This window comes from Anas platyrhynchos, chromosome 14 (assembly GCF_047663525.1).
Source record: "Anas platyrhynchos isolate ZD024472 breed Pekin duck chromosome 14, IASCAAS_PekinDuck_T2T, whole genome shotgun sequence".
NCBI classification, from domain to species: Eukaryota; Metazoa; Chordata; class Aves; order Anseriformes; family Anatidae; genus Anas; species Anas platyrhynchos.
The window spans coordinates 5,124,811-5,148,848 of NC_092600.1; the positions used below are offsets into that span (position 1 = coordinate 5,124,811).

Below are 24,038 nucleotides of genomic sequence, written 5' to 3' on the forward strand. Positions count from 1 at the left end.
TGAGAAAGAAAAGAATTCTAATAAATCCTAATTAGGGCATTCTCTCTGGTAGCTTAGTCTGTGTAGCCCCACTGTGTCTCAGAGGATGACAAAGTTGTGGCAGGTCATGTTCAGGCTGCTCTTCCTGAAATACTGGGCAGGTGGAAAAAGAAATACACAACGAAATCTTGCAAAATGAGAACCTAATTTTGAAGTGAAATGCTGGAAGGCACTCACAACAATTTCATGCGACAGACCTTGGTAGGGAGGCTTTGTTCCTTTAATTGTGGCAGGAGTTGTTTTCATCCTTATTTTCAGATGACAAAATCTTAACGCAATGGGCATCCCTAAATGTTAACATACTTAAATGTGTTTTCCTTTCTACCCCATACCATTGACATTGGGCTGTAGGAAGACAATTTTTGTCTTTGGGCACAAAATCCAAAGATTTCTATTTCTAGTCCAAGATTATCAGGTAACTTTTCTGTTGCTAGCATTAGGCTTAGAGAGGCATTTCTCTCAGAATCTATTTTTTGAAGACAGTGAAATTTAATAAATTGATGAACTTTGGCCACACTGTTCCACAGCTGCTGTCACACACTGCACCATGCCTGCTGGCAAATTGGGCCAGGAGCACTTTTTATCCATCAGAAAGATGTGCAAAGACTATGGATCTTTAACTGGATATTTAAAATGAAAAAGAAAAAAATGGAAATGATTATAATACAGAATTTCACCTGTAATGTGTGTTCTTTGTTCAAATTTCAGCAGTTCAAAGCTTTTAAAAGAAAAGAATGAAAAATCACACGCAGCTATTTTAGTCTCCAGCACATTTTTGTACTGCAGGCTTACTTTAACATTGGCCTCTGGAAGGAGAAGGCTCCTAATGCAGCACAGGAGGGTTTGGTGAACCTGTGAGCAGGCAGCAGGAACAAAAGCCGTGCCCATTTCACTCCCACTGCACACATCCCTGCAGTGCTGCTAGAGTTGGCTTCAGGGTTCAGATATTGCCCTGCCTGGTGCTCTGGTTCATGATGTCACATTGTTAAATTATCAACTTAGTTAATTATGCTTACAAAAGGGTTGTAATTTTATCACAGTTCATTTGAAGCGGAAGCCAAGAGTGACTTACATGATTTCTGTCCTGAATGGAAGCATTCCCTAAATCTTTCAGCCCCCTCTTGTCGCAACCCAGGTTGGTGTACAAACAACAACTGTATTCTGCTGATGAAAAGCACAGAGGAAAATTAGATGGTATTTATGAAACACCATGTTGTTGCCTCAGCACTCAAATGTGACATTTTGAAATGTGGTTGGCAGTGGGGTCTGCTCCCCTGGAGACTGATGGGGTCCACGTAGAGTGGTGTGGTTTATATAAAAGGAGAACAGGAAGGTCTGCAAGCAGGGCATGAAGGGTCAATGGTAAAATGGAAGTTTCACCTGGAGCAAGAAAACAGGCTTTATCCAGGAAAGGAAACTAAATTCTGCATCACTGGCTCATTTCTCCAGTTACACAGTAATCATTGGTTACATAATGAGAATGTACTCAGTGTCCTCATGGCCTCAAGGAAAATATTTTGCATGCAGTACTTTATGGACTGGCACGAGACTGTTCTGAGAACAGCAAACATCTTCCCAGAGCTGGAGCCCAGACCTGAGAATAAAGCTTGCCCAAACCACAGCAGAGCTGCTGCAGGTGGCGGTCCTAACCCAGCACCTTGCTGCTCACCTTTGGGTTGGATCGTGCCTGGTTCCTCTCCTGGATGGAAATCCCTGCGTAGTCTGAGTGGTTGCAGCTATTGAATAGCTATGGCCATGCTCACACAACTAAGGAGATGAGGTGAGCTTTGGTGGTGGAAATCTCTGCTGCATTTACACCTGCATGGGAAAAGGAGGAGAAGCCTCTGGGCCTGAGGAGAGCCTAAGGCACCTTGGTTGAAAATGCTGTAGAAGCTGTTGCAGTCTATTTTTCCATGGGTTGTTTTTGTTTAGAAATAGTATTTTATATGAATTTGTAAGTATAATTCTTCAACCCAAGCATGAGCTGATGGGGAATACAAAAAGCAGCTTGAGCAAAACTGCTGTTTCTTGTGTAGTTACTCTCCTGAGAGCAGAAGTTGTAGCCCAGCACCTCTGGTATAAACCAGAGGTACTCTCCCCCGTGCTTGTGACCAAGGGAAATAAAGGATTCAGCTGAATTCAGATGACTTGTATGTGTCATATTCTGCCACCAAACATGCTGTGTCAGTCTCCCAGCTGGCTGGTACTGCTTTCACCTTATGTGACCACCGAGCTTCGCCCAGCACAGGCTGGCTCATTCTGGGGGGAAAAGCCAGTGCACATGGTGGGAGGTACAGGCAGGTAGAGCGATGAGGGTAACACAGCTCTTGCTAAGCTCACAGCAAGCTGATGGGCTTGCAGCTTGATTTGTTTAAAAACAAAGACAAGAAATGGTTGACAAAATGCTAATGCACACAAGTAAATAAACTAATAATTCAATTTCCCTCATCAGCTGCTGTTTTACATACAGCAGAAAATTGTTCCCATAATGAGTCCATTCCAAAGCACTTACGAGCTCCCTTTGATTTTAGATGAGATTTGGTCAAAAGTTATGTAGCAACTAGATGATATTCTGAAAATGCCCAGCTTTTTGCAACAGTCCTCGGAAGTGCTGCCTCCAGGAGCATTAATTCCAGGAAGGCTATGATTGCCAGGGACATTATATGTGTATTTACACAATGTGCATTTTGCATCAGCTTTATCTTGTGCCAGAAAAGTTATACTGCAGAATCCAGGATCATGGGAAAAGGCCACGAGACCGAGATGTGGTGTTTCACGGTTCATCACTGCTGTCAACTGTGGCCCACATAAGCGGTGCCAGCCACATAAATAAATGTGGGCTCTGGTGGTCGAGGCAAAGAGCTGTGCCTAAATGATACTCAAATGCAAGACTGCAAGCTTGTGCTTTCTGAGCTGGTACTGCAGAATTATCTGAGGTGGAAGCAGGACTCTGCCTAGATATCTCAAGGCTGTCACTGACAGTGCTGCTGCCTCTGCAGTGACTGACACAGCACTGCACCCCACGCTGCCTCCAGCTGCCAGCCCTGCTCCCCCTCTCCGTGCATGCATTTGGCAATCATTTTGGATCTCTTTTCTGCCTGTGGTTGCTGCTGCAAATGCAAAACCCTTGACCATCAATCATGTTGCTGATGGAACATACGAGGCTTTTCATTCAAAGCTAAGGGATCCCTGCTCAGTCACTAAATGCAGTTTAACTTAATTGTATGCCATTTATTATTACTCTCCATTTGGGGAGGCTCAATGTTAATTAAATATGCCCTCAATTAAGCCCAATTGCAGGCACTTTAGGGTAAGGGGAAGTACTGATGTACTACTAGCCACACAGCCTCCAACCTAGGCAGGCCTCATATCCTGCCTCAGGCTTGGGTCTGAGTCCCTCGAATTAGGCCCTGTATTTTCTCTTGGAGCTTTAAGTTAGGGATTTTTTCTTAAAGACAGCTGCTTTTACCCTAACTTCAGTACTGACATTTAAAGAAGTTTTCAGAAACTACTTTTGCTGACCTCACCCATGTGCCTCCTGCATGGACCTGTCTGTTGTGTTCAAATCTTCTCCATCTCCCCTCTTGCCATTGTGTTCACCCTTTGGGGCAGGCCTGTTCCTGACCCTTCCCTGCTTCTAAACACGTTGCATGTTGGCCTGTCGCCTGCCTGTGAACTGGTTGTGAAGGCTGAGACTGAAAGCTGCTGCTTTGGCTCCTCTCTTAACATGGTTTAAAGAACCTGGATTTGGGGTGATTTTTCTTTCTAATTTCTTTGCCAACCCTACAACTGCAAAACCCAGCCCCTTGAGGAGAAAAAAATTTCACTAGAGCAAAAGGATGATCCAGAAAAAGCCAATGCACTCTGAAGCTTCATCCTCGCAAGCTTTGCAGCTCACCATGCCCGGGGCAGCCCACAGCTCAGTGAGCCTGCAGCCACGGCCACACTCATACTGGGAGCTTGGACTGAGAGACCATGGCTCTGTGAGGGGCTGGATGCTTCTCCTGCGTGTCCTGTGCTGCAGCTTCATCCCTGTGCTCTGTATATTAACTTACATATGGAGCCAGCAGTGGTGGGAGCAGCTGGGTTGTGTGCACGTGGCTGGGCTGCCACTGGGACGCACCACATCAGCGCTCCAGTCCCTGCTCCCGAAAATGTAGGTGAGTTTTAGATTTCTGGGGGGCTCTGTTGGGAAAGGTGATGGGTTTGAGGATTTGGGGCATTTGCAGGAATACGTGGCAGCTGAGGAGGAATCATGGAGCTGGGCAAGAGCTCCTGAAGGGGCTGCCTGTGGTGATCTGCTGCGGCTCTGCCGTGAGGGCCGATATCGTAGCCACGGCCTTGTCCTGGGGGAGCCCTGCTGATGCACAGCACGGCAGGTTTTGTACAAATCAAACACCTGGGCCTGACTCTGACCATGCAGAAAGGCTTTGTAAGGCATTGCTTGTGTATTGAAAGGGCCCAGGGGCTGGCCATGCTGTGAACCATGCATGGAGCCACAAGGCCGCACCTCACAGAGAGGCCCTGTGGGGAGAATGATCACACAGTGGGTCTGCAAGAATGGAGACAGCAGCTCGACGTAACGGTTTTATTTGTTTTTCTCAGTAAAATGTAGTGATACATGCAGTTGGCACAAGACTTGCTAGGCATTAGTGTCAGAAACATTCACATGGAGAGAAACTGAAATATCCACAGGGCAATGAGGACAAACATCACCTCTTCCCGACCTGGGCCTGAGAGGAGGAGGAGGCAGAGCCGGCGAGTAAAGCTGGGGCTGGTGCTACGCCTCGGTCAGCTCGAGCTCTCCATCAGGCTGCATAAATGCTGGAGCCGCCTTCGCTTTTGTTCTTGCTGTGTGGTTAGTTCAAAAACTTAGATGAGAAGCAGTTCAGCTCCGTAGTGCTAATGAGTTTCAACAGGAATGAAAATATTTGAGGTAAGAGATGTGAGAATGAGAAGTTCAAATATGCTCACCTTTTGATCTTCGAGCATATTTACGCTCACATGGGTACTGAGCAGAAGTTGCCGTCTGATTTAATCTACTGCAGGGTGTTTTAGAAATCGCTTGTGAGCACTTTTATAATTGCAGCTTTGTGGTGGTATTTCCCATCCTAGCTGCAGTTGAACAAACAGCCTGGTCCCTGTGCTCTCCTCTGTGCCAAGATTTATTCGTGGTAGTAGCAGTAATAATTACCCTAGCATTGCTCTGCAGTTTTCTCATCTACGTCTCTCACCCGGCTACACAGGGTGCTGCCCGGAAAGTGTGGGTGCTCTGGCTGCAGGTGATAAGTGCGGTGATAAGTGCGGTGAAAAGTGACATTTTTTGTATACGAAAGTCTCAATGTGGTAGCGAGGGGATGACTCGGCCGTGTGCTCACCATGCTGGCACCCCACAGCAACACGGCAGTGCTGCTTTTTCTCCTGGCATCCCATGTAGCAGTGGTATCATCAGCAAACGGATTGTCCTGTGCACTTTAGCTGGTTCTTCGCGTTTCACTCTCACAGCACCAGGCAAGGAAAAGTCAGCATGGTTAGTGTGGCCAGGCAGGGGAAACTACAGAAGCACACACATGTAAGGAAACCCAGAAATGACTCATGCGTGCAGATTTCTCTCTCAGCACTCAGCTCTGTACATGCCCCGGCTCTGTGCAGACACAGCAGTGCTGTGGCCACCACGATGCAGAGCGCTGGGACCTCAATTCCCTCCAGGTCCAGGACAGCAGCAGCATTAGACAAGAGCTGTCCAGATAACGCTCACCCAGGGATCATAGCTTGTCCCCACCGAGGGCAGATCACGGAGTGAAGGTAGTATATTTTTGCAAGGCTAACGAAGAGGAAAATCCCCACCCTAAGCTGTTTCAGGATTTTCCGTGTTGCTCTCTAACAGATCCTTATCAAAGACTTCCTATAACTTCCTATAACTTTTAAAAGTATTTATTTATGTGAATGCACTAACAGATGACCTATCCAGTGGTGTTCTGGTGTCGACGCTGTGATCTATGATGGGTCTCTTGGTAAATGTTTATGTCAGTGAGGGCATATTTAGTACTGTCCAAGCGTTGTTCCCAAAGTTCCTTTTGGAATAACTGTACCCTAGAGTGAGAAACATCTGGCTGCTTGGCATTTGCTGTAAAACACCACTAGTTTGATGTCCCCGCAGATCACTTCTCCAAAACAGATGGGTTTTTGTATTGTCTTCAGCTTTTCTCCTTGCTCAGGGCCATTCTAGGCAATAGGTGTGGGACAATACTTTGTGAACTGTTGCCTTTTCAGAATGAGAATTAATTGCTGTTTCCTCAGCAGACAAGACTCTGAATTGTCCATTTGCCCACCGATGAGGGATATGATGGATCACAAAAGGCTGCCTGACTTGCATGCACATTCAAGCCACGTAATTTCCACGTAAGGACTCCAGGGAGAGCTTCTAGAGCACGGGGTGGTAATTTCTTGCAAACAACATTATTCGGAACAGATACTTTTTCACACTTCAGCAATGGCTGGAAGCAAACAAGCCTTTATCTTTGCTTCTTTCCAGATGCATCTGTGCTCTGAAATCCAGTTATGGATCACGGCTTTTTTAGCTGCCTGGAAGCACTCGGAGTATCTCTGTTTACTGGGAACATCACCCATTGCATTTTTGTCACTGGAAGAAATTTCTCTCTCTTCTTTTTCATCGGCACCTGCTGTATTGAACGAACTACTCTGCTTCCTTACAGAGCACCGCAAAACTCGGTTTCCTAGCAGCTTCCCTCCGGCTGAGCATGGCAATAGCTTTTCACCGTTAATGAACATGGTACCACCTTCTTTCTGACTGTGATTACTGCTTAAAACTGCTCCCTCATCCCTTCTGAGATACCTCATCTCTGAGCAGAGTGTTTCTTTCTGCACTGGCCTTGGAGAAGGAAGCCTTGGAAAACTGAACACCCGTGGGAAACTTGGGTTCCCTTCAGCTTTTCCTTTCATGGCTGGGGGTTGAAGGTCACCATGTGGGGTGTCCGTGCAGCTGGAAGAGTTGCACTGTGAGGAGCTTTTACTCCAAGAACCCTTGGAGGAACAGAGCTTTCCTGCACCCGTGTAGATCTGTGCCAGGGGGTCCTCTCTGGACCAGAAGTCGGTTTCTGCATCATCAGGAGCAGGTGTGACTTTTCCCAGTGGTACCACATTTGAGATGAAATTGGTCAATTTACATGTTGATGTTTCTGGCAGGGATGGGGACCATGACGTGGCTTCAAGGCTCTGCAGAATCCTTCTGTTAGGAACTTTATGGCTGCTTACGGGAAGGCCCGGGAAGGTGGGTCTGGCAAGGTGGCAGATAGATTGAATGTAATCATCACTGGAGTATGAATCTGGGTTGGTTGAAGTGCTTCCAGTGTGTTTCGGGTTGCTGGTCAAGTCTTCCATTGCTTCCTCATGGGTTTCACATATGGTTGGGAGAGGTTTTGCAACACTGAGCCTTATCCGGGGTGCCATGGCTGCAAGGAACAGATGAGACACGATCAGCACGGGACAGCCAGCTGCAGTAAAGAAATCCCAGGGCTGTTTCTGTGAAATTTGTGCTACTGGATCCACCCAATATTTTCTTCTGGCCAAGAGTGGTGTTTACAGACACTTCATTCTAAAAATCTGGTGGCAGGATTTCTATACCTATGGCTTCCAGGGGAACTCAAATACACAAAAGAAGCCAAATGGTTAAGTGATAAAAGGTTCATTAAAGAGGCTCATGGAGGTCAGTAACTGTGTTCCCTTCTCATGCATGCAGTTAGCAGCCAAAGCAACGCAGTGCTTGTGCACCACCCAGGCTGTACCAGCAAGGGACAAACTCCTCTCCCTCTCCCTCGTTGCCTGCTCGCTGTAGCAGGGCTCGGATTCCGCATTGGGTCTGGCCTGGCAAGAGCTGATCTCAAAAGGCGAGGAGCTGACCTCCTGCCATGGGGAGCATCACGTAAAGGACACGACATTAAAGCTGATCTCTGCTGTAAGACTACAGTGAGGTGGAGGTGATGATGTACAAACATTCACTTTCGTCTCTACCAGGTTTATAAATTTAGGTATGGATTGGTAGAGCCTTACTTGAATGCTTATATAGATTCAAGGTCTTTGTGTGCAAATAGTTATCCTCATCTCTTTTTAGGCTGGATTTCCATCAGACTGTTCCCACTGGTCAGGTACACCCTTTTTAACAAATATTTCACGTTGCAGTGTTTGCTTACTATAGGGATTATTTTTTTATATCAAAATACTCTTTCATGTGCTTTGTTTATCTCACATTCTGGCAGAAATGACAACATTGCCTGGATCCTTTTTTCTTTTTTCTTTTTTTTTTCCCTATTCCCCCCCATCCCCGGTGGAATTTGTATATGAACAACCTGTCAACACAATCCAGCTTTGCTGTGTGATTAAGCACAAAAGTGCTCTGCTCGCTATTTTAGTGCCTTGCTTGTCATTGCTGGAAATAAGCCTGGCTTTGCTGAGCCTCTGCGAGGCTGCGGCTCCCGTAGGGCACGCAAGCGAGCGGCGCACGCAGCGCCCCGCGCCCACCCCTGCCCATCCTGCTGCTGGTGCTACTGTAATGTCAGCCAAGGTGGGCTTTGCTGAATTTAGGGGCTTGCTTTAAACCTCACGGCCTTTATATTTCCCTTTCTTAATTCTTTACCTGCTCCTTTCTTAGCTCTGTAAGCTCCAAGGGAAAGGTTTCTCCCCTCCCTCCTAGCCCAGCACCGAGCAGCCGCAGCACCAGGCCTTTAGCCCAGGGCAGCGGGGGGCTCTGGGGACAGGCAGGGTCTCACCGGGGGCTCAGCACCACACAAATCATTAACTGAGCCCTGCCAACACCTCCTTCCTCCCGAAGGAAACTGTTACCTACTTACATCGCTCTTCCGATGGGATGGACGGGTTCCAGCCCGGCCGCATCCCCGCTGCTGCCACCACGGCCACGCCACGAGGAGGTCACCTTGTCACCTGCAGCCGCCCACCATCCTGCTGGCCCCAGCAGCCCTGGCACCCCCAGCCCTCCCCTCCCTGCTGCTCCCCAGCGTTTCAGTGCCCGTGACCACCCAGGTTCCCCTCCAGCCATGCCGAGGACGAAGCTCCGTGCGCCAGCAGCGCCTTGCCCTTACCTGAGCCGCAGCCTCTGTGGGTGTTCGGCACCTTCCAGCTCCCCGGGCCCCGGCTCCGTCCCCTGCTCTTTCTCGCCCTGTTTTCCGTGCAGGATACGTGCTGTCTACAACTAAACCGTGCTCGCTGCGCCCAGTCAGCTGACTCGGCTGCCTGTTTTGTTGTTGGTGCTAAATATAGACTGACGGAGCCCTTCCCCGCTGGAGCCCCGGTGTGAGAAACGCAGCCGAGCTGCAAACCAGCCCCGGCAGGGCAGGATGAGCCCAGTCAGGGTCACAGCCCCGCTGCTGCAGGGCTGCTCTGCGGTGCCAGCCTGGGTGGTCGGCCAGGGGAGGCTCCGTGCACCGAGCTGGGTGTGCGAGCAGCGGTGCGGTGGTTGGGATGCATTTCGCTGCTGCGTGCAGGGTGCGGCCCTTAGGATGTCTGATTTCTCTCCTGGGTGGCTTCGTGCCTCTCAGCTCGGGTCTGGGGGTGGCTTTCACCAGTGCTGCTGCTGCTCCCCTCCATCCCCACGCCTTCCCCAGCCCCCTCGCCCTGCAGCAGCCACCAGCCCTGTGCCGAGGGAGACCACACAAATGCAGTGCAGAAAATCGCTTTGCAAGGAGGGCAGGCAAAGTCTGACCTCCAGGGCCAGCGGTCTCCAGGCAGCAAGGGGTTTCCTTTGTTTTCAGGCTTATTAGCACGCTGTGAATTGATTGCGGTTCTCTATGTAACCCCAGCATCCTGCTTGTAGCCTCTCCTGCACAGTGGGTGGGGAGGTGAACTGCAGTTTTGCAGCAGAATCTTCCTTCTGCTGTTATTGCCAAATGCTGCCCTCGGTTCCTGCTGTCAAGGACCAGGGAACAGCCACGCTGCACGATGTCCTCCCCACACCACTGAGCTGCTGGGAGGGGTGGAGAGAAAAGCAGACATCCTAGACTGAAAATCCCTGCTTTAGTTTTAGTTTTTAGTGCAAATATTCTCAGTGTTACTGTCACTCAGGCTGCATCAGCTTTGGCAGCTGATTTGATTGCTGAAGTTTACACTCATCATCCAGGTGCTTTCTTTCACTCTGGTGGAGAGAAATAAGCAGCTCCAAGGACTCACATCCATTCAGGTGTGGCTCAAACTGGAGATTACCTGCTCTCTGGAGCTATCCGCTGCCCAGTGTTTAACTATAAAAGGTGTGCAAGCTGAAGTTTTGTTGGGATTCCTGATTCCTGATGCCTGATTCCATCTAACAGCTGAAGTTAGATGGAATGACCCTCAGCCTTCATGCACTAAATATGCTAACAGCAATGTTCAGCAGGGGTTATGCTTTAGCAACAACTCGCAGCTTAGAGTTCTCTTTTTCCTTAGATTTCTCCAAGGAGCTGCCTGAGAGCCTTGGAAGAGATCAGGATCCTCAAACAATGGGGTTAGGTAAGGCATCTTTTCTTATGAAACCAGGCTAAAAATACAGTTTTGGAATAAAAATCCCTTTCATCTATTGTAAAGAGATTCTTCAGCTGACTGATGTTACTGTGGGAAAATCACATTTATACAAATCCCTGCTGTTGGAATAACTCAAATAACCCCCATATAAATGATTTCTTCTCCATCATCTTTTGTATTTTCTTGATGATATCAGAAATGCCAGATACAGATTAAAGAGTAGCTACTACCATCCACGTATAAGTTACAGCAATGCCTTACTTCTGTTACCTCAACCACAGGCATTCTGTTTTCTCTTTCTTCAAGTGGTTGCTCAAATTTTTAATTAAAAAAAAAAAAAAAGGATGCACCTTTGAACACTTGTTTGTCTCCTCCCCAAACTGTTGTAGGTTTCTTCTCAACATTTCTGGGGTGTCTCTGGTTAAACCATCCCCATCTCCTGCAGCCTCCCCTGAGTGAGCGCAGTGAATCAGCATTCCTGAGTGCACAAAAACCGTAACCAAATGGGATTAATGGCAAAAGAAAACAAAGAAAACAGCAACTTCAGCGGTGCCCAAGCTGCCAGGGAAAACAGGAGCTGTGAGTTCTGCAAGGGTTGTCTGAGATCTAAATGCTGGGGTGTTGCTTCTTGTTTAGTGCTCTGCTTGTGAGCTCTTTTCAAACACTTCCAGTTTGGGAGAAACCTGTCTTAAAGCAGTTCAGCCATGGGAGCTGCACAGGTGGAACAGGTAAGTCTCCTTCAGGTGTTTTTGAAGCTTGTTGGTGTTTGGATAAACAAAACAGTTCATCTTTGGGAGCCCTGAATGGATAGAAAATATCAGTTCCCATCTTGGGTGTGCTCAGGAAGAGCATTTGCAATGCCAAAGTGCAGCTCCGCAGCCACCACGGCTCTGCCTGGCTAACCCAGCCTCCACCTGCAGGGCTCCAGCATTGCCAAAGCTCCTTCAGAAATAACTTTTGCTTTGGACGATGGCAAGGAATATTTATTTGCGTGGGAAAAAAAAATCACCCTATGTTTTCCAAGGCTATGAATCCGTACAGAAAAGGTGAAACAGTAGAAGCCTCTCTGGCCTGGTGTGGCAAACTGGTGTCCGTGTGTGGCCGGGAGGCTCGTGGTGTCACTGGGCACCCCTCGGCCCCTGCTCTTCACTGAAACCTTGTCAGATTATCAGCAAAGGAGCAATCCTGAGCACTTGAACGCCGTGGCGCAGAGAACTGCTGCTTTCTTGCATCTTTGTCATTGAAATTTCCAGAAAGGAAAGGAGTTTGACCTGATTTGTGCCAGATTCCAGACGATTTCTGTTCTCTAATTATATCCCACAGCCCGTTGACCTCCCATGCAGTGCAGCAAGCTATGGTATGCAGCAAAGACGTTCCCGTGAAACATTAATGGGCTGCTTTCGTATTAACTCGCCAGAGCCAGGTTAGAAATGTCGCACCCACGGTTGTTGCCTTGACGGCAGCTCACACAGTAACCAGGGGCAGCTGTTTGTGCAAACACTGTAATTGATGCACACAGGTTTTCCTGGAAATTATTTCTTTCTCTTCTGCAAGCAAGGAACTGGTTGCAGCACAGACTTGGTATCGCAGCCCCTCGCCATTTAGCACAAGACTTGTTTGCAGGGACTGAGCTCTCCACCCACCTGGAAACACGGGCTTGGTCCTTTCGGGAGGCTTAGAAAAGTCTCAGAGCAATGTAGGTGTTCCCCTGGGATTTCAGTTCAACTTGGAAAATGACCCCAGGGAGCCTTTGCAGCACGTTTTGAGGAGGTGCCAGTCTCAGGGGTTTGCCAGCCCAGCTCTCCTCAGGCACCAGCTGCCCGTGGTGCTGGAGCTCGGTGCTGGTGAGGACACCTGGATACAGTGACTGACTTTAACTATTTGACATCTCCAAATGTGCAAAACGATGGGGGTTTCTCGCTGGCCACTTCCTCTGGAAATCCAGCCCAGGGTATTCAGTAGTTAAACTACAAATAATTTTTATTTATGGTATTACAGTTCTGCGGAAGGTCACCTTGTGTCTTTGTAGGAGGATAATTTGCCTTACCTCATTTCAGATTTTAGAAACGCACGCCCAGCCTCCAGCTGAACCCAGCAGGGTGGCCAGGGATGACAGCAGGGCCAAGGCTGCCTGCAGGTCATGGTACCTGCCCGGGGGGCTCTGCGCAGGAGCAGACATTCCTCTCCTGTTTTTCACCCCTGTTGTTACAGGCTAGGGCGGGATTTTTCCGTTTCACCACTCACCCTGTCCTGTCTTTACATGGCTGAAAGAAGCCAGCCCCGAGTTAGTGGCTGACCTAACTCCCCGGCAGTGCTGAGAGCTGGACCAAGCAAAGCAGTGAGCTGTGCAAATCGTGTCACCTCTTGCAGCAAACGAGTTGCTTCCTGCTGGCCAGGCTTTTAAAGAATTGAACTTTACTTGCCTAGCTCCTTTCTAAAGCCCATTTGGTTTTGCTGGTGGGGGAAAAGGGTCTGAACTTGCCAAGCTACTGACCCACCTCTCCTCTTTCTGAAAAGGAACCCAAATGGACGAAGGTCAGCATAGATACATGCTGTGCCAGAGGGGGTGAGCCCTTGGCTCCAAGCAAGCAGGGTTTGGGTCCCTCTGCTCTGAAACCTCCCTGGTTTGCTGCTCGCTGAAATGAGTTTTTAAGAGTGCGTGTGCATTGGTGTGGTTCAGTGCCTCTGTCACTTCGGTCCCCTGCTCGGTTTGAAAAGCTGCTCATGAAGAGAGATCGTGGCAGGGTGGTGGTGGGGAGCGAGGACATTCAGCCCCCAGAAGTGCTCTGCACCGTTCTTTGACCCCTAAGAGCAGAGCAAAACCTGAGCTGACCCTGGGCATGGTGTGACAGCAGTCAGATTGCCACGGCACTTTGAAGGAGCTCTTTTCTACCTGGTATAATTGAGAACAACCTGAATATCTGCTTTCCTGCTTTATTTTATTTATTTATTTATTTATTTATTTTCTGAGAGCTCTCAGCGGAGCCAGCTGTGGGACTCCCCAAGTCCCTGCTCACTTCTGCACCACCAAGTGGCGCGCCGTCCAAAACACAAATATTTACTCAGGCAGGCTCTGGTTTATCTGCACAGACTCCTTGCTCTGCCCACGGCCTGGTGTTAGTGGGACTGCAAGCAGATTTGGGGGGGTCTCTGCTGGGCAACACCATCCATAGCCCACCCCTCCTGTCTTTGCTCCCCCTGCTGCAGCATCTCTGTCTGCTGGGCACGAGCCAGTGAGCCCCTTGCCTGTGAGGAAGACGAGCGTATGCACACGCCATGAAGTAATTTATCACACGTGGTGAGTTTGCTTTTGTGTGAATTTGTGGAGCCAGACATGGCTTTGTGTTCAGGAACAAGCAACGCACCAGCATTTGGTATTTGTGCATGCTGCGGGAGTAGGATTTTGTATGGACATCGCCCGTGCAAACAAGACAGAGAATTCTCCCCTCAGCATCTCTCTCTTAGGGTAATGTTTCTTCTCCTTCCGCTGCCAGCGAGCTTTCTGCTTTAATGCACACCCTGCTCTGAGCTGGGTGACTAAATCCCAGCTCGTGATTTATTCGCTGCTGTTTAACCCCTTGTGCTTCTGAATCCTTGCAGTGCTAGGCTATGTTATCTGCAACAAGACCAGGACTGGGCCACTCGATTTTAGGGACGTGAGCACAGTGCCTTCACCTGGGGCAAACGCTCCCATTGCCGCTCCCTGAGCTGCTTCTGAAAACATTTTGATAGCCCAGGATGGGTTCAGGCCTAGAGGCCCCAGCCAGGCCCTGGGTACTGTGCCTGGCTGCAGCAGCAAATGTGACAGAAAGGGGAGCAAAAGCAAACAATACCACAAGATAAGGAGGCCTTTGGTATCACCCCCATGCCCTGGGCTAGAGAAAGGTCAGAGCAGCCCCCAGGCTGCAGCCGGTGGGTCTGCACCTGAGGGACTGACACGAAGGGGCTCAAAAGTTAACGCAGGCCAGGGGAGGAAGACCTGCCTTCCTGTGGCTGCATTCTTCAGGCATTTCAGACACAAACACTGGGGGAGGAAGGGCTGTTGGATGTGTTTGAAACCCACTGGGTGCTTTTTGTGTCTGGGGTGTGGATTTAGGGCAGCTTCTTGTACCAGAGCAGCCCCTCTCCTCCGCTGCCAGCCGGCTGCAGGCATGGCAAGCCCTGCTCCCTGCCCTCTGGGACCAGAGGCTGCTTTTCCCCTGGGTCCAGAGGTTGCTTTTCCTCTGGCAGCTGTGTTGGTGACTCAATAACCCCAGCTGCATAAAGACTTTGAGGGAAAACAAGAGCCAATTAAATATAGCCCTTGTCACAGCTGTAAATTAGATACTATGCGAATTGTCACATGAAATGAAACCCGTGTTTTGTCTGGTCCGTTTTACCATGGCATTTCAATAAATTAATGCCTTTTTTCTGAATTGAAAATGCTGAGGTGGCCCGCTACCTGATTAAAGAACATGTTGGACTTCAATGCACGGCATGGTGCTAACTGAATAATCAAGGCAAGCGGGGAACTTTCAAATCCTCAAGCAACAAAATTCAATTAGGTGGAAGAAATTCAATTATGCTTTAAAGGAAAGCTGGCTATGAGCTTGCAGGGTATGGCAGGAAAATGTAGGCAAAAGAATTTCCTGGAAAGGAACAATTATTTTATCAATAGGACTTGCAAAGCAAAATTTGGTCATCAGTGCCCAGTGGAAGCCCAAGTAGCTGAGCATTTAAGATGATGATACATGGACCAGGATGGATTTCAGCAGGATGTAAAACATGAGAGCCGCAAGCAGGCTTAAGTAAGTTTGGTTAATTCCCATGCAGTGATCAGCTGAGGTTTCAGTCCAGTAAATTCATAATATTTGGTCCTGGATAATGGACATTGTAACAAGGAAATAGAACTTCGGCAGCAAGTATATCCCAATCCCAATCCCAATCCCAATCCCAATTCATTAAAATAAAGTTTTAAAAATTGAATTGGTTTTGAGTTTAAAGATGCCAGCTCCTCCTTCCCCAGCATCTCTGCACAGTGTAACTTCAGTCAAAAAAAAAGCACAGGGAAAAGTCAAACACTTTGCAAAAGGACACAGACATTTGAATTTAATAAATTATAAAATTAAAGATTCTAATTTGTATATACATTTTTAATATACAAGAAATGGCTATTTATTGCAATTTCTGTTAAGGCATATGTAAGTGAATGGAAGTTGCATATAGATATTCAGATGAACATAGCTAATACTGTGCATTGTAGGTGAGTAAATAAGACATTAAATGCATTACGTACTAAAATAAAACATAAAACCCTTTGAGTACTGGTAAAGCACCATTTATAAAATTCTCAAAAATCTGAAAGCATTCTATGGAGATGTTGTGAGGTTCTAAATACTGAATGGATATATGAATATAAAAAGTGATGCATTCATAATAGATTACAGAAATCTTTAAGGCATGTTGGTGGAAAAATGGCAGTCAATTGGAACCAAAGGAACATGAATTGGTTTGAGATCTTTTTTTTTTTTTTTTTTTTTTTTTTTTGGTGAGGGGCTGACACTTGTGTTTTATGCTTAGACAGAAAAAATAAGAGAGCTGTGTATTTGTATGGTTAGATGAACAGACATCACAAAACGCATTGCTTAATGGGAGTACATTTGTTTTAGCTCTCAGAGCTCTGAGACAGCCTCTGCAGGAACATAAACCAGCTTACTTCTAAATCTGCTCTCTTTAGTTTCTGGGGATTACGTTAAATTAAAATTACAATTCCGCTCATTATGTCTCAAAATGCGGTACTTGGGCAACAGCAAAATGGTTAAAAGAGACATACGCTGATGATGCTCTTGCCCAATTACAGCCCTGTCAAAAAAAAGGATACAGCTGTCAAAGTTCAACCAACCAATAAATGACCAAAATTCCCACCAGGTAACAAGGAACAAGCATCAGCTCACCCAACCTATTGCCCCGTGCTGCTTTTTCTTTATGGACAGAGTTCTGCTCTCTGTTTTCCAGTACAAGTGTGATGTATGTTCTCAGGAAACCACCATCAAAGGCACTTGCTGAAAACACATCTTCTGAGATATGCAGGGGAGCTTGAAAAGAAGGCACCTTTCCAGGTATGGAGACTTTTTTTCCTCATACAGCTAGACTGTAAAGAGAAGGCAGCTGGTGCCTCTGCTCCAGGAGATGGGCCAGTCTGTGTCTGGGCAATCTAGACCGAAACTGCTCCTTCAAATGTCATTTCAGTGTTCCCCAAAAAGCAGCAAGAAAAATATTCAGTAGAATTAAAAATAGGAAGAAATAAATCAAACTAAACCCCTACAAAGGTGAGACTGAAGAAGGAGCAAGCCCTTCCCAAATGCAGATCTCACCAAGCATTGCATCAGGTCCCTAACGAGCACCAGATGGAGCGTAGCACCACACCAGATCCAAAACGCAGCAGAAGTTTCCACCTTATCTGGAAAAATGCTTTTGGTCTGTTTGATTGAGAACTGACTCACTCTGGAGAAAAAGCAAAGCAGTCAAGTTCCTGAACTTTGAACCAGCTTTGCAAGTCCAGCCAGGGTGTCTGTGCCGCACGAGAACGAATCCCTGAGCATCAGCCCTCGCGTGGTGGTGCTGACCTTGCCCAGCCCTGCTCACTGGGACACAGCTGGAAATGCTCAGCACAGAACCGCTGAATCCCTTTTGAAGGTTGGGTCACTGCACTGGAACGGGCCTTTGCTCATGCTGCATGCAGAAAGGTCACTTGAAGCCACACCGAAAAAAAATCCTGCCCCCCTTGCTATGCAACTTAAAAGCTTTTTGGAGAGAAGAGGCATTTGTGAGATGGCGTTTGAGCTGTGGGCACCTCCTCACCTGGCATTTCTTCACATTGCCTGGTCGACTAAGCCTGTCCTTGATGCTAAGGAAGACCAGAAGCCATTAGATGTGTTACCTCAGGCTTCTGCAGGCCAGAGATACAGGTCTCCACGAAGTCCCAGAGAGTAAAACAGAAACCAACCAGGGAGCAAACTTCTACCTCACCACCTGCATAACTCCAAGCCCCAGCCCCTCGCTGTCCTTGGGTTTGGCAGGGCTTTTTCCTAAGTTTATCATATGCTTGGAAATACTTCTAGGTTATAACAAAGCTTGGCTTTTTTTTGGTGTTGTTCTTATTGTTCACAGATCTAAAAACAGGATAACAACTCGAAGGGGAAGAGATGAGTTCTACACTGACCACGTCTGTGTAAACGAAGTATGAAAAGCAAGAACTGCTCACTATGACTACGGGCTGTGAGCCCAACTACAGCCTGCTCCTCCTGTGGCACAGCCGCTGGAACGATGTTGTTTTAGACACATCTTCCTTACTTATAAATAGCACGGTGGTTTTTTTTTCCCCTTCAGTGCACATTGTTACTACATTGCTGTTTTACACCGATGTGACCTGACCCTGTGCTGTTACAGAAACTTGCTCTCTCTGTCGGCAGCATCTTCCCGGGGGCCGCTGGAGCAGCTTGCTGCAGCACTGGCATGGAAACCAAGCCAGCTCCGAGAGGCCGGGGGCGGCTGCTCCCCCCTGCGGCTTGGCCGGCTGCTGCCATCACAGCTGCAGCCACGTCTGCTTGGCCCAGGAGATGTTTGCTGGTGCTCTGGGCTTTTATCCGTCCCGTTGTGCTTCCCGGCCTTCACTCCCATCCCTACGCCATCTGAGCGGCTCCCACTCACTCACCCGAACGTACCACCACAGTCCTCTCAAGAAGGGACTCTTGATGCCATCGCGCCAGCTGAAAACCTTCCTTCTCTGCCTCGGCTACTACCTCCGTCAGGCCCTTTTCTTAAACCAGACTCTTGTCCTTCAAACGCTTCTGGCGACAGTTCAGGCCATTTCAGTGCTGCGAGGACTGCTTTTCCTGCAAGCTCTCGGCCCTTTCCAGCAGGAGCAGCTGCACGAGTTTTGTTGTTTTGTCACTTTTTGAAGAGGAAATCGGGCATCCTGCTCAGCTGGGGTGCGCAGGGCAGGAGGGCTGCCCCGGCGGGGTCGCAGGAAGCCACGTGTGGTTTTCACCTTGCAGTATTTCTGAAGCTTTTTTGACAGCATCCAGGCCACGGGAGAGCTTACCCGTTGCTGGAAATTTGGCACATGCCCAATGTCCGTGTGACTGTGTACAGGCTTCTAGTTGGCTCTGCTTCAAACTCCAAACAGCTCCAGCTAATGCGATAGCCGGAGGATGAGATCTTCCTCTCGGACTGGAAAATCTGAAGCAGACCTACTGAGTGGTAACAGGAGGATTTCAGGGAAGTCCTGGGCGCTGCAGAAAGCTGACCAGCAAAGAGGAAAGAAATGAAAGAGTCCAAGCCAGGAGACAGGAGAAAAACAGCTCAGATGCCACCTGCAGCAGGAAGGCCACCAGAGCATGCTGCCAGCCTGTGCCACGCTCCTGGGAGAGTTTCCAGGGCTTGGGGGGGAGAAAGGACAATTTCCTCACCTACGTCCAGAGTCCCTGTACAAGCACAGCCCTGCTAAACCCACACCTCAACCAGCAGCAGCTTTTCTACTGCTCTCCACAGGCTCTGGATAAAGCCTTCAGTGCCTGATTTACTCACTTGCTGTTCTGTTGGGATGGCAGAAATAATTCTGACACTGGGTGCTGCAGGCCGGATCTTACTGACCTCCCCATTGCCCAAGGCCTCAAGCACAGAACAATCCCCAAACCAAACAGCTGATCTGAATTTGTCTTCTGATCTCCAACCAGGGATTTGAAATGACCGATGAAAACCATGATGACCCTGAGGGGAAAGGAAGTACTCAAAGGGTTGTCAGGTTACACATTTCTAGCAGACCTGGTACCGTGTGTGTGGAGGGGTGTACATGTCGCTGTAGGGGCACAGGGAACAGTTGTTCACTTCTGTGCCAATAAAGCTGTCCTATGGAAAGGAAGAAAATTATGATTTCCTCCAAAATAACCTTGTCCTATGGGAGAAAAAAAAAAGTTTTCCTAACAAAGCACCAAAGAAAAGGCAACAAGAATCCAGTCATCTTTAACTTAACCAGCATGTGGGTAGAAAAAATATCAGACCACAAAAAAAGCACCAACCAACGAATATCACTGAGGCTGTTGCGTTACATGAATGGATACTTGTAAACAGAAAGACGAGGCTGTCATCAGTCCAAGTTGGCTGGACCTACCCTACCTAATGCTAAATGTCTTGCACGTGTTCAAATGTTTGGGAGAATCCTTTAAAATTGCTTATGGAAATATGTAAACTACTGGTTGTCAGTTTTTAATTTACACATAAATATACGGCTACAGAATTTTCTATATATTTTCTTACGCAGTCCCAGTTAAGAAAGCTACGTGAGCACATGCCTGGCTGTAGCCACGCGAGCAGCTCACCTAAAGGCAGCTAACCTGGGGCTGGCACGTCCTCAGGTACCTTCCTGAACCGGGGGCTGAGTTAGTGCCTGGCTTTATGCAATGCACAGAAGCATCACAGGATTGCTGACCACCTGCTTGTCGGTATTAAAGGGATCTTTAGTGTCTTGGGACAATTTTCCTCCATCATAAGTGTTAACTTCCATTGCTATTCCCAAGCAGTTTTACATGGGCTTAGTAGACTTAAATGAGCCCATAAACAAAAAAAACACCTGCTAACCTGGCTTATGTCTTAAGGTTTGTTTGGATTCAGTGAAATGCTGTAATGATATTGCACTAATACTCTGCTGTACCCTGAAAACCTAGCTGTCAAAGTGTTCAGATTAGCACTTACAAAACAATCTGTCGTTTCCATGTATAGTAGGCTTTAGAATTTGGCATCTCTGCCATAGCACCACTTTGATTTTTCCCCATTTGTAGTCTCTACGACATGGGCAATCCTATGATGTTGGTAACATCTCTATAAGAGAAAAATGCTGTTTGTGCCATATTTCCATTTTAGTTTGTCTTTCTAAGAGTCTCTTTTTTCCTTTTCTCAGCGATCAGCTCCTGGATTCTTTGATTCCTTGTCCTTTCATAAGGTATCCTCCTCCGTGTAATGATGTTGTGCTGTGACACTTCGTTGTCCAGCCCATCGATTTTATAGGGAACGTCCACCGCATTAATTTCTGGGTGCTCCTCGGTTGCATTGGAAGGAGGCACGTGTGGTTTAGAAACACGAGGAGGGCTGGTGGCAGGCTGTGTGGTGGAAACTCCCGTGAGAGGGCTGAGGGTTGTCAGGAACTCCTCCTCAATGACATTATTCTTATTTATGTTAGATTTGGTTGCATTGCCTTCCTCGGTTACGTTGTTGTACATATTACAGGACTTGCAACAGAGCTTATTGTAACCGGGAATTGAACAGTACCGAGAGAGAACTTCCATGCGACAAAACATTGACTTGTCTCCTTGACAATGATCTTCTGAAAGAGAAAAAGGGAACAGATAAATAAAGAGCATCTTCACGTTAATCAGAAAAAGAAACACAGCTGAGGCTTTGGCAGTGGGCTGAGGATTTGCTATTTTAATGTGGGATGGGAAACTGGCAACTGAACCTTCTAGCAGCAGAAGCAGACTTAATGTTAAACCTAAAACTTGACTCACTTGTAGGAAAGCAAAACCTGATCTAACCTCTATGGACTGGCCCTGTCCACGCTGATGGACCTGAACACTAATTTTTGGCTTTGCATTCTACAAGTGCTACCCTGGAGACTGTCACCAAGGTTTTTATTAATAATTTTTTATTCTTATTTTTTTCCTTTGCACTGTGTAATGTTTTTATGCAATCTAGCAGTGACTAACCAAAGTCAGGGGGAATTTATGTCTATCTCGACTGCTTTGAGAAAGTTAAGTCCTATTTCTATGTGAACCACGTAACTCTCAGAATTAATATATTTCCCACTGGAGCAATTTTTCTTCCAGGTACCCCGGTTCTGAAAGAGGCAGCATCGCCTGAGCATGTCCCTTGCTTGAAAAAGAAGTGGCGCATTTAGCATAAGGCTTTTCTCCTCCTCCTTGAACAGCACTGGTATTTTTAGGCCAACAACCTCCAGTGAGATGGAGCCAAGCCAGTCCATTAATGACTGGGAGACATTAAAAAAAAGTCATTTTTTGTTTCCCTGAGTAAAAAATAAACATACGAAAGGGAAAAAATGACAACATATGGGTTCTGAGCTGTCAACACCTGATATGTCAATGCACATTACATTACAGGTATCATGCCAGATCCTGATCTTGCTGAACCGTAGGTGGCGTGATGTAGGCTAGGGTGCTGAAGTGGAACAGATCACACCATTGGATTGTCTAAGAGGCACTGACTGAAGTCTACTCAGAGCTGACTCAAGCCCATGTGATTTCTGCTCAGAGGATGAGAAGACTGAACTGGTGGTGGATGGATGGCGAAGGCTTAGCGGGCTCCTCTGAGAGAAGCTCCCTGTTCTCCGTCCCACAGACAAGCCCCATGCCTCCTGTGTCTCAAGGGTGAAGTGATGGAGCCAGGAAGTACCAGGAGCTGCAGGGAAGTCAAATTCCCAACACACAGCCCAGGCTGGAAGCAAGAGGAATCAGAGGGCTTGCAGGAGAGGAGAGTGCCAAGGAGAAAGGCAGACGGACCAACACTTGGCAAAATCGGTAACAAAATATTTTCTCTGTGACCACAGTGCTGAGGCAGATGAAATCACTTCTGCCTCTCTCCTTACTCTTCCTACATCTCCACCTACTCTTACAGTAAAAGATGAGTAACTCCAATTACCCGCCTGTACTCAGAGCACATGTGATCACACAGCGCGTTCCTGGAGCTCGCTTTTTGCCATCCTGCTAGGAATACTGACTTACCCTGTCAGCAACCTTACAGCAAAGTAGAAAACCAGAGCAGATTCAGAGATACCAAGTGAGCTCAGAAAGTGTAGGTGTCGCCTCTTCACTCATCCTCAGTTAACAAAATAGGGCATTATAGGTGTTTAATTGGCAAACATATCAGTCTAAAATAAACTAAGAATTATTGCTGCTGCTTTAAAATTCTACCAAAGGTGAAACACCTTTCTTGCATTGTATTTATGCCCAAATTGTTGCATTTGTTGCAGTAAACAAAGTTCTTATTGTTTTCAAATGCATCAATTCATTTTCACAGTTTTCAAATGCTAAACTGAGGCTGCTGGAAAAGGAAAACAACTCCTTCCTTAGGAACCTAAGAATAGTATTTTGGTTCAGGACATGTTTTCAGACCAGCCTTTAAGAACTGGAACTGTCAGTATCCGCAGGCGTAACGCTATACAAAGGACTGCATGTGCCTATACAGCTTTACATATTTTTACATATTTTTTTTACATATTTTTTACATACCATGTAGAATCCCCTTTGAACATTTTGCCTTGTGTTGCATCACTTTAATGCAAGCTCCTCTAAATGGCTTGCAAAATAAAAGTCAACAAGCGTAACACTTAAATGTAGCTTCAACAAGGCAGATCTGTTCCTGGCTTTGCTAGAATCACTAAAAACACCTTTAGAAAAATGCCTTTTTTCTGTCAAAGTCTGTAATGTCATCTTAAAAATGTATGAAAATAAATCTGCATGAAATAATACGCTTAATGACATCTGATAAGTTATGTAAATAAACTTTGTATCTTGTGAATGTCAGAATGAAAATTTAATCTTCTATCCAAACCAAAATATCCAGATTTGCTGAACTTTTATTTATTTTTACTTGCAGTATGCATGACAGACTGGAAGTATATCTTCAAAACATCAGTAAGAAAAAAATAAATCAGTTTCACAGTCACTTTGGTACACATTAGTCTCATAAAAAATATTGAAAAGCAAACTGAATTGGCACATCTTTAATATTATGTTAAATACATACAAAACACTAATAAAATATCCCTGATAAACCAAAGTGCATATAGACATAGTGCACAATGCCCAGATACCTTATTGCACCATTCTCTATAGCCACCCATCTCTTGAAACATCACTAAACATTGTCTATTTAAAGGTAACAGTCATGAATATATTTATACAGTTAAACATCAATTATTTTACATAACAGTATTCAGTGCCAGATACGTGTCTTTGCTTTTTCACCTTGTCATGTAGATTGTTAACATGTTTCAAGAAATTATCATATTAACAGCAAAATTTAAATATGTGATCACATGATAATGACAAGTTTGAAGTGCTACACTGTTGAAGATCCAAAGATTCAAAAATGCCACTTTTGTAAAGAACATGATCAATGCAATAAGGTAGTAATTTGCTCCAAGACTGCAGGTTTAAAACTGATACGTTTCTACTATTGTTACTGACTGTCACAAACAGTTTTATGAGTTGTGAATTCCAAATCCTCAACACAAACACGTACGGTGAAGCAACAATGCCAGTTAGATTTCAGTAAGTCAGGTAACAACCCTGTCTTTATGAAGGTATGGATATGCACTGTGCAAATTAACCTTGGATTAAATTTACTGCCTTGTAATAGTTATCGTTCAAGTAAAAACACTCCATATGAAGATTAACTCAAGGTACCAGTGTACTGTTTAT

At 46.6% G+C, this 24,038-nt stretch overlaps 1 protein-coding gene and 1 long non-coding RNA gene across 3 annotated transcripts in view; both read right to left on the reverse strand.

Moving 5' to 3' along the window:
- Positions 1-4,613: 4,613 nt before the first annotated feature.
- Positions 4,614-9,651, reverse strand: LOC101798211 (uncharacterized). Its single transcript, XR_011803316.1, has 2 exons — positions 9,156-9,651; positions 4,614-7,511 (listed from the first exon to the last, which is right to left on the reverse strand). It is a non-coding gene; the product is annotated as an uncharacterized lncRNA (long non-coding RNA).
- Positions 9,652-15,624: 5,973 nt separating this feature from the next.
- ADAMTS2 (ADAM metallopeptidase with thrombospondin type 1 motif 2) overlaps positions 15,625-24,038 on the reverse strand; it is a 176,797-nt gene continuing 168,383 nt past the window's right edge. For both annotated transcript variants that reach the window (XM_027468533.3, XM_072023135.1), the window contains one exon: positions 15,625-20,926. In XM_027468533.3, coding sequence (XP_027324334.2) covers positions 20,463-20,926 — 464 coding nt within the window. In that variant the 3' untranslated portion in view covers positions 15,625-20,462. The remainder of the gene's footprint in view (positions 20,927-24,038) is intronic.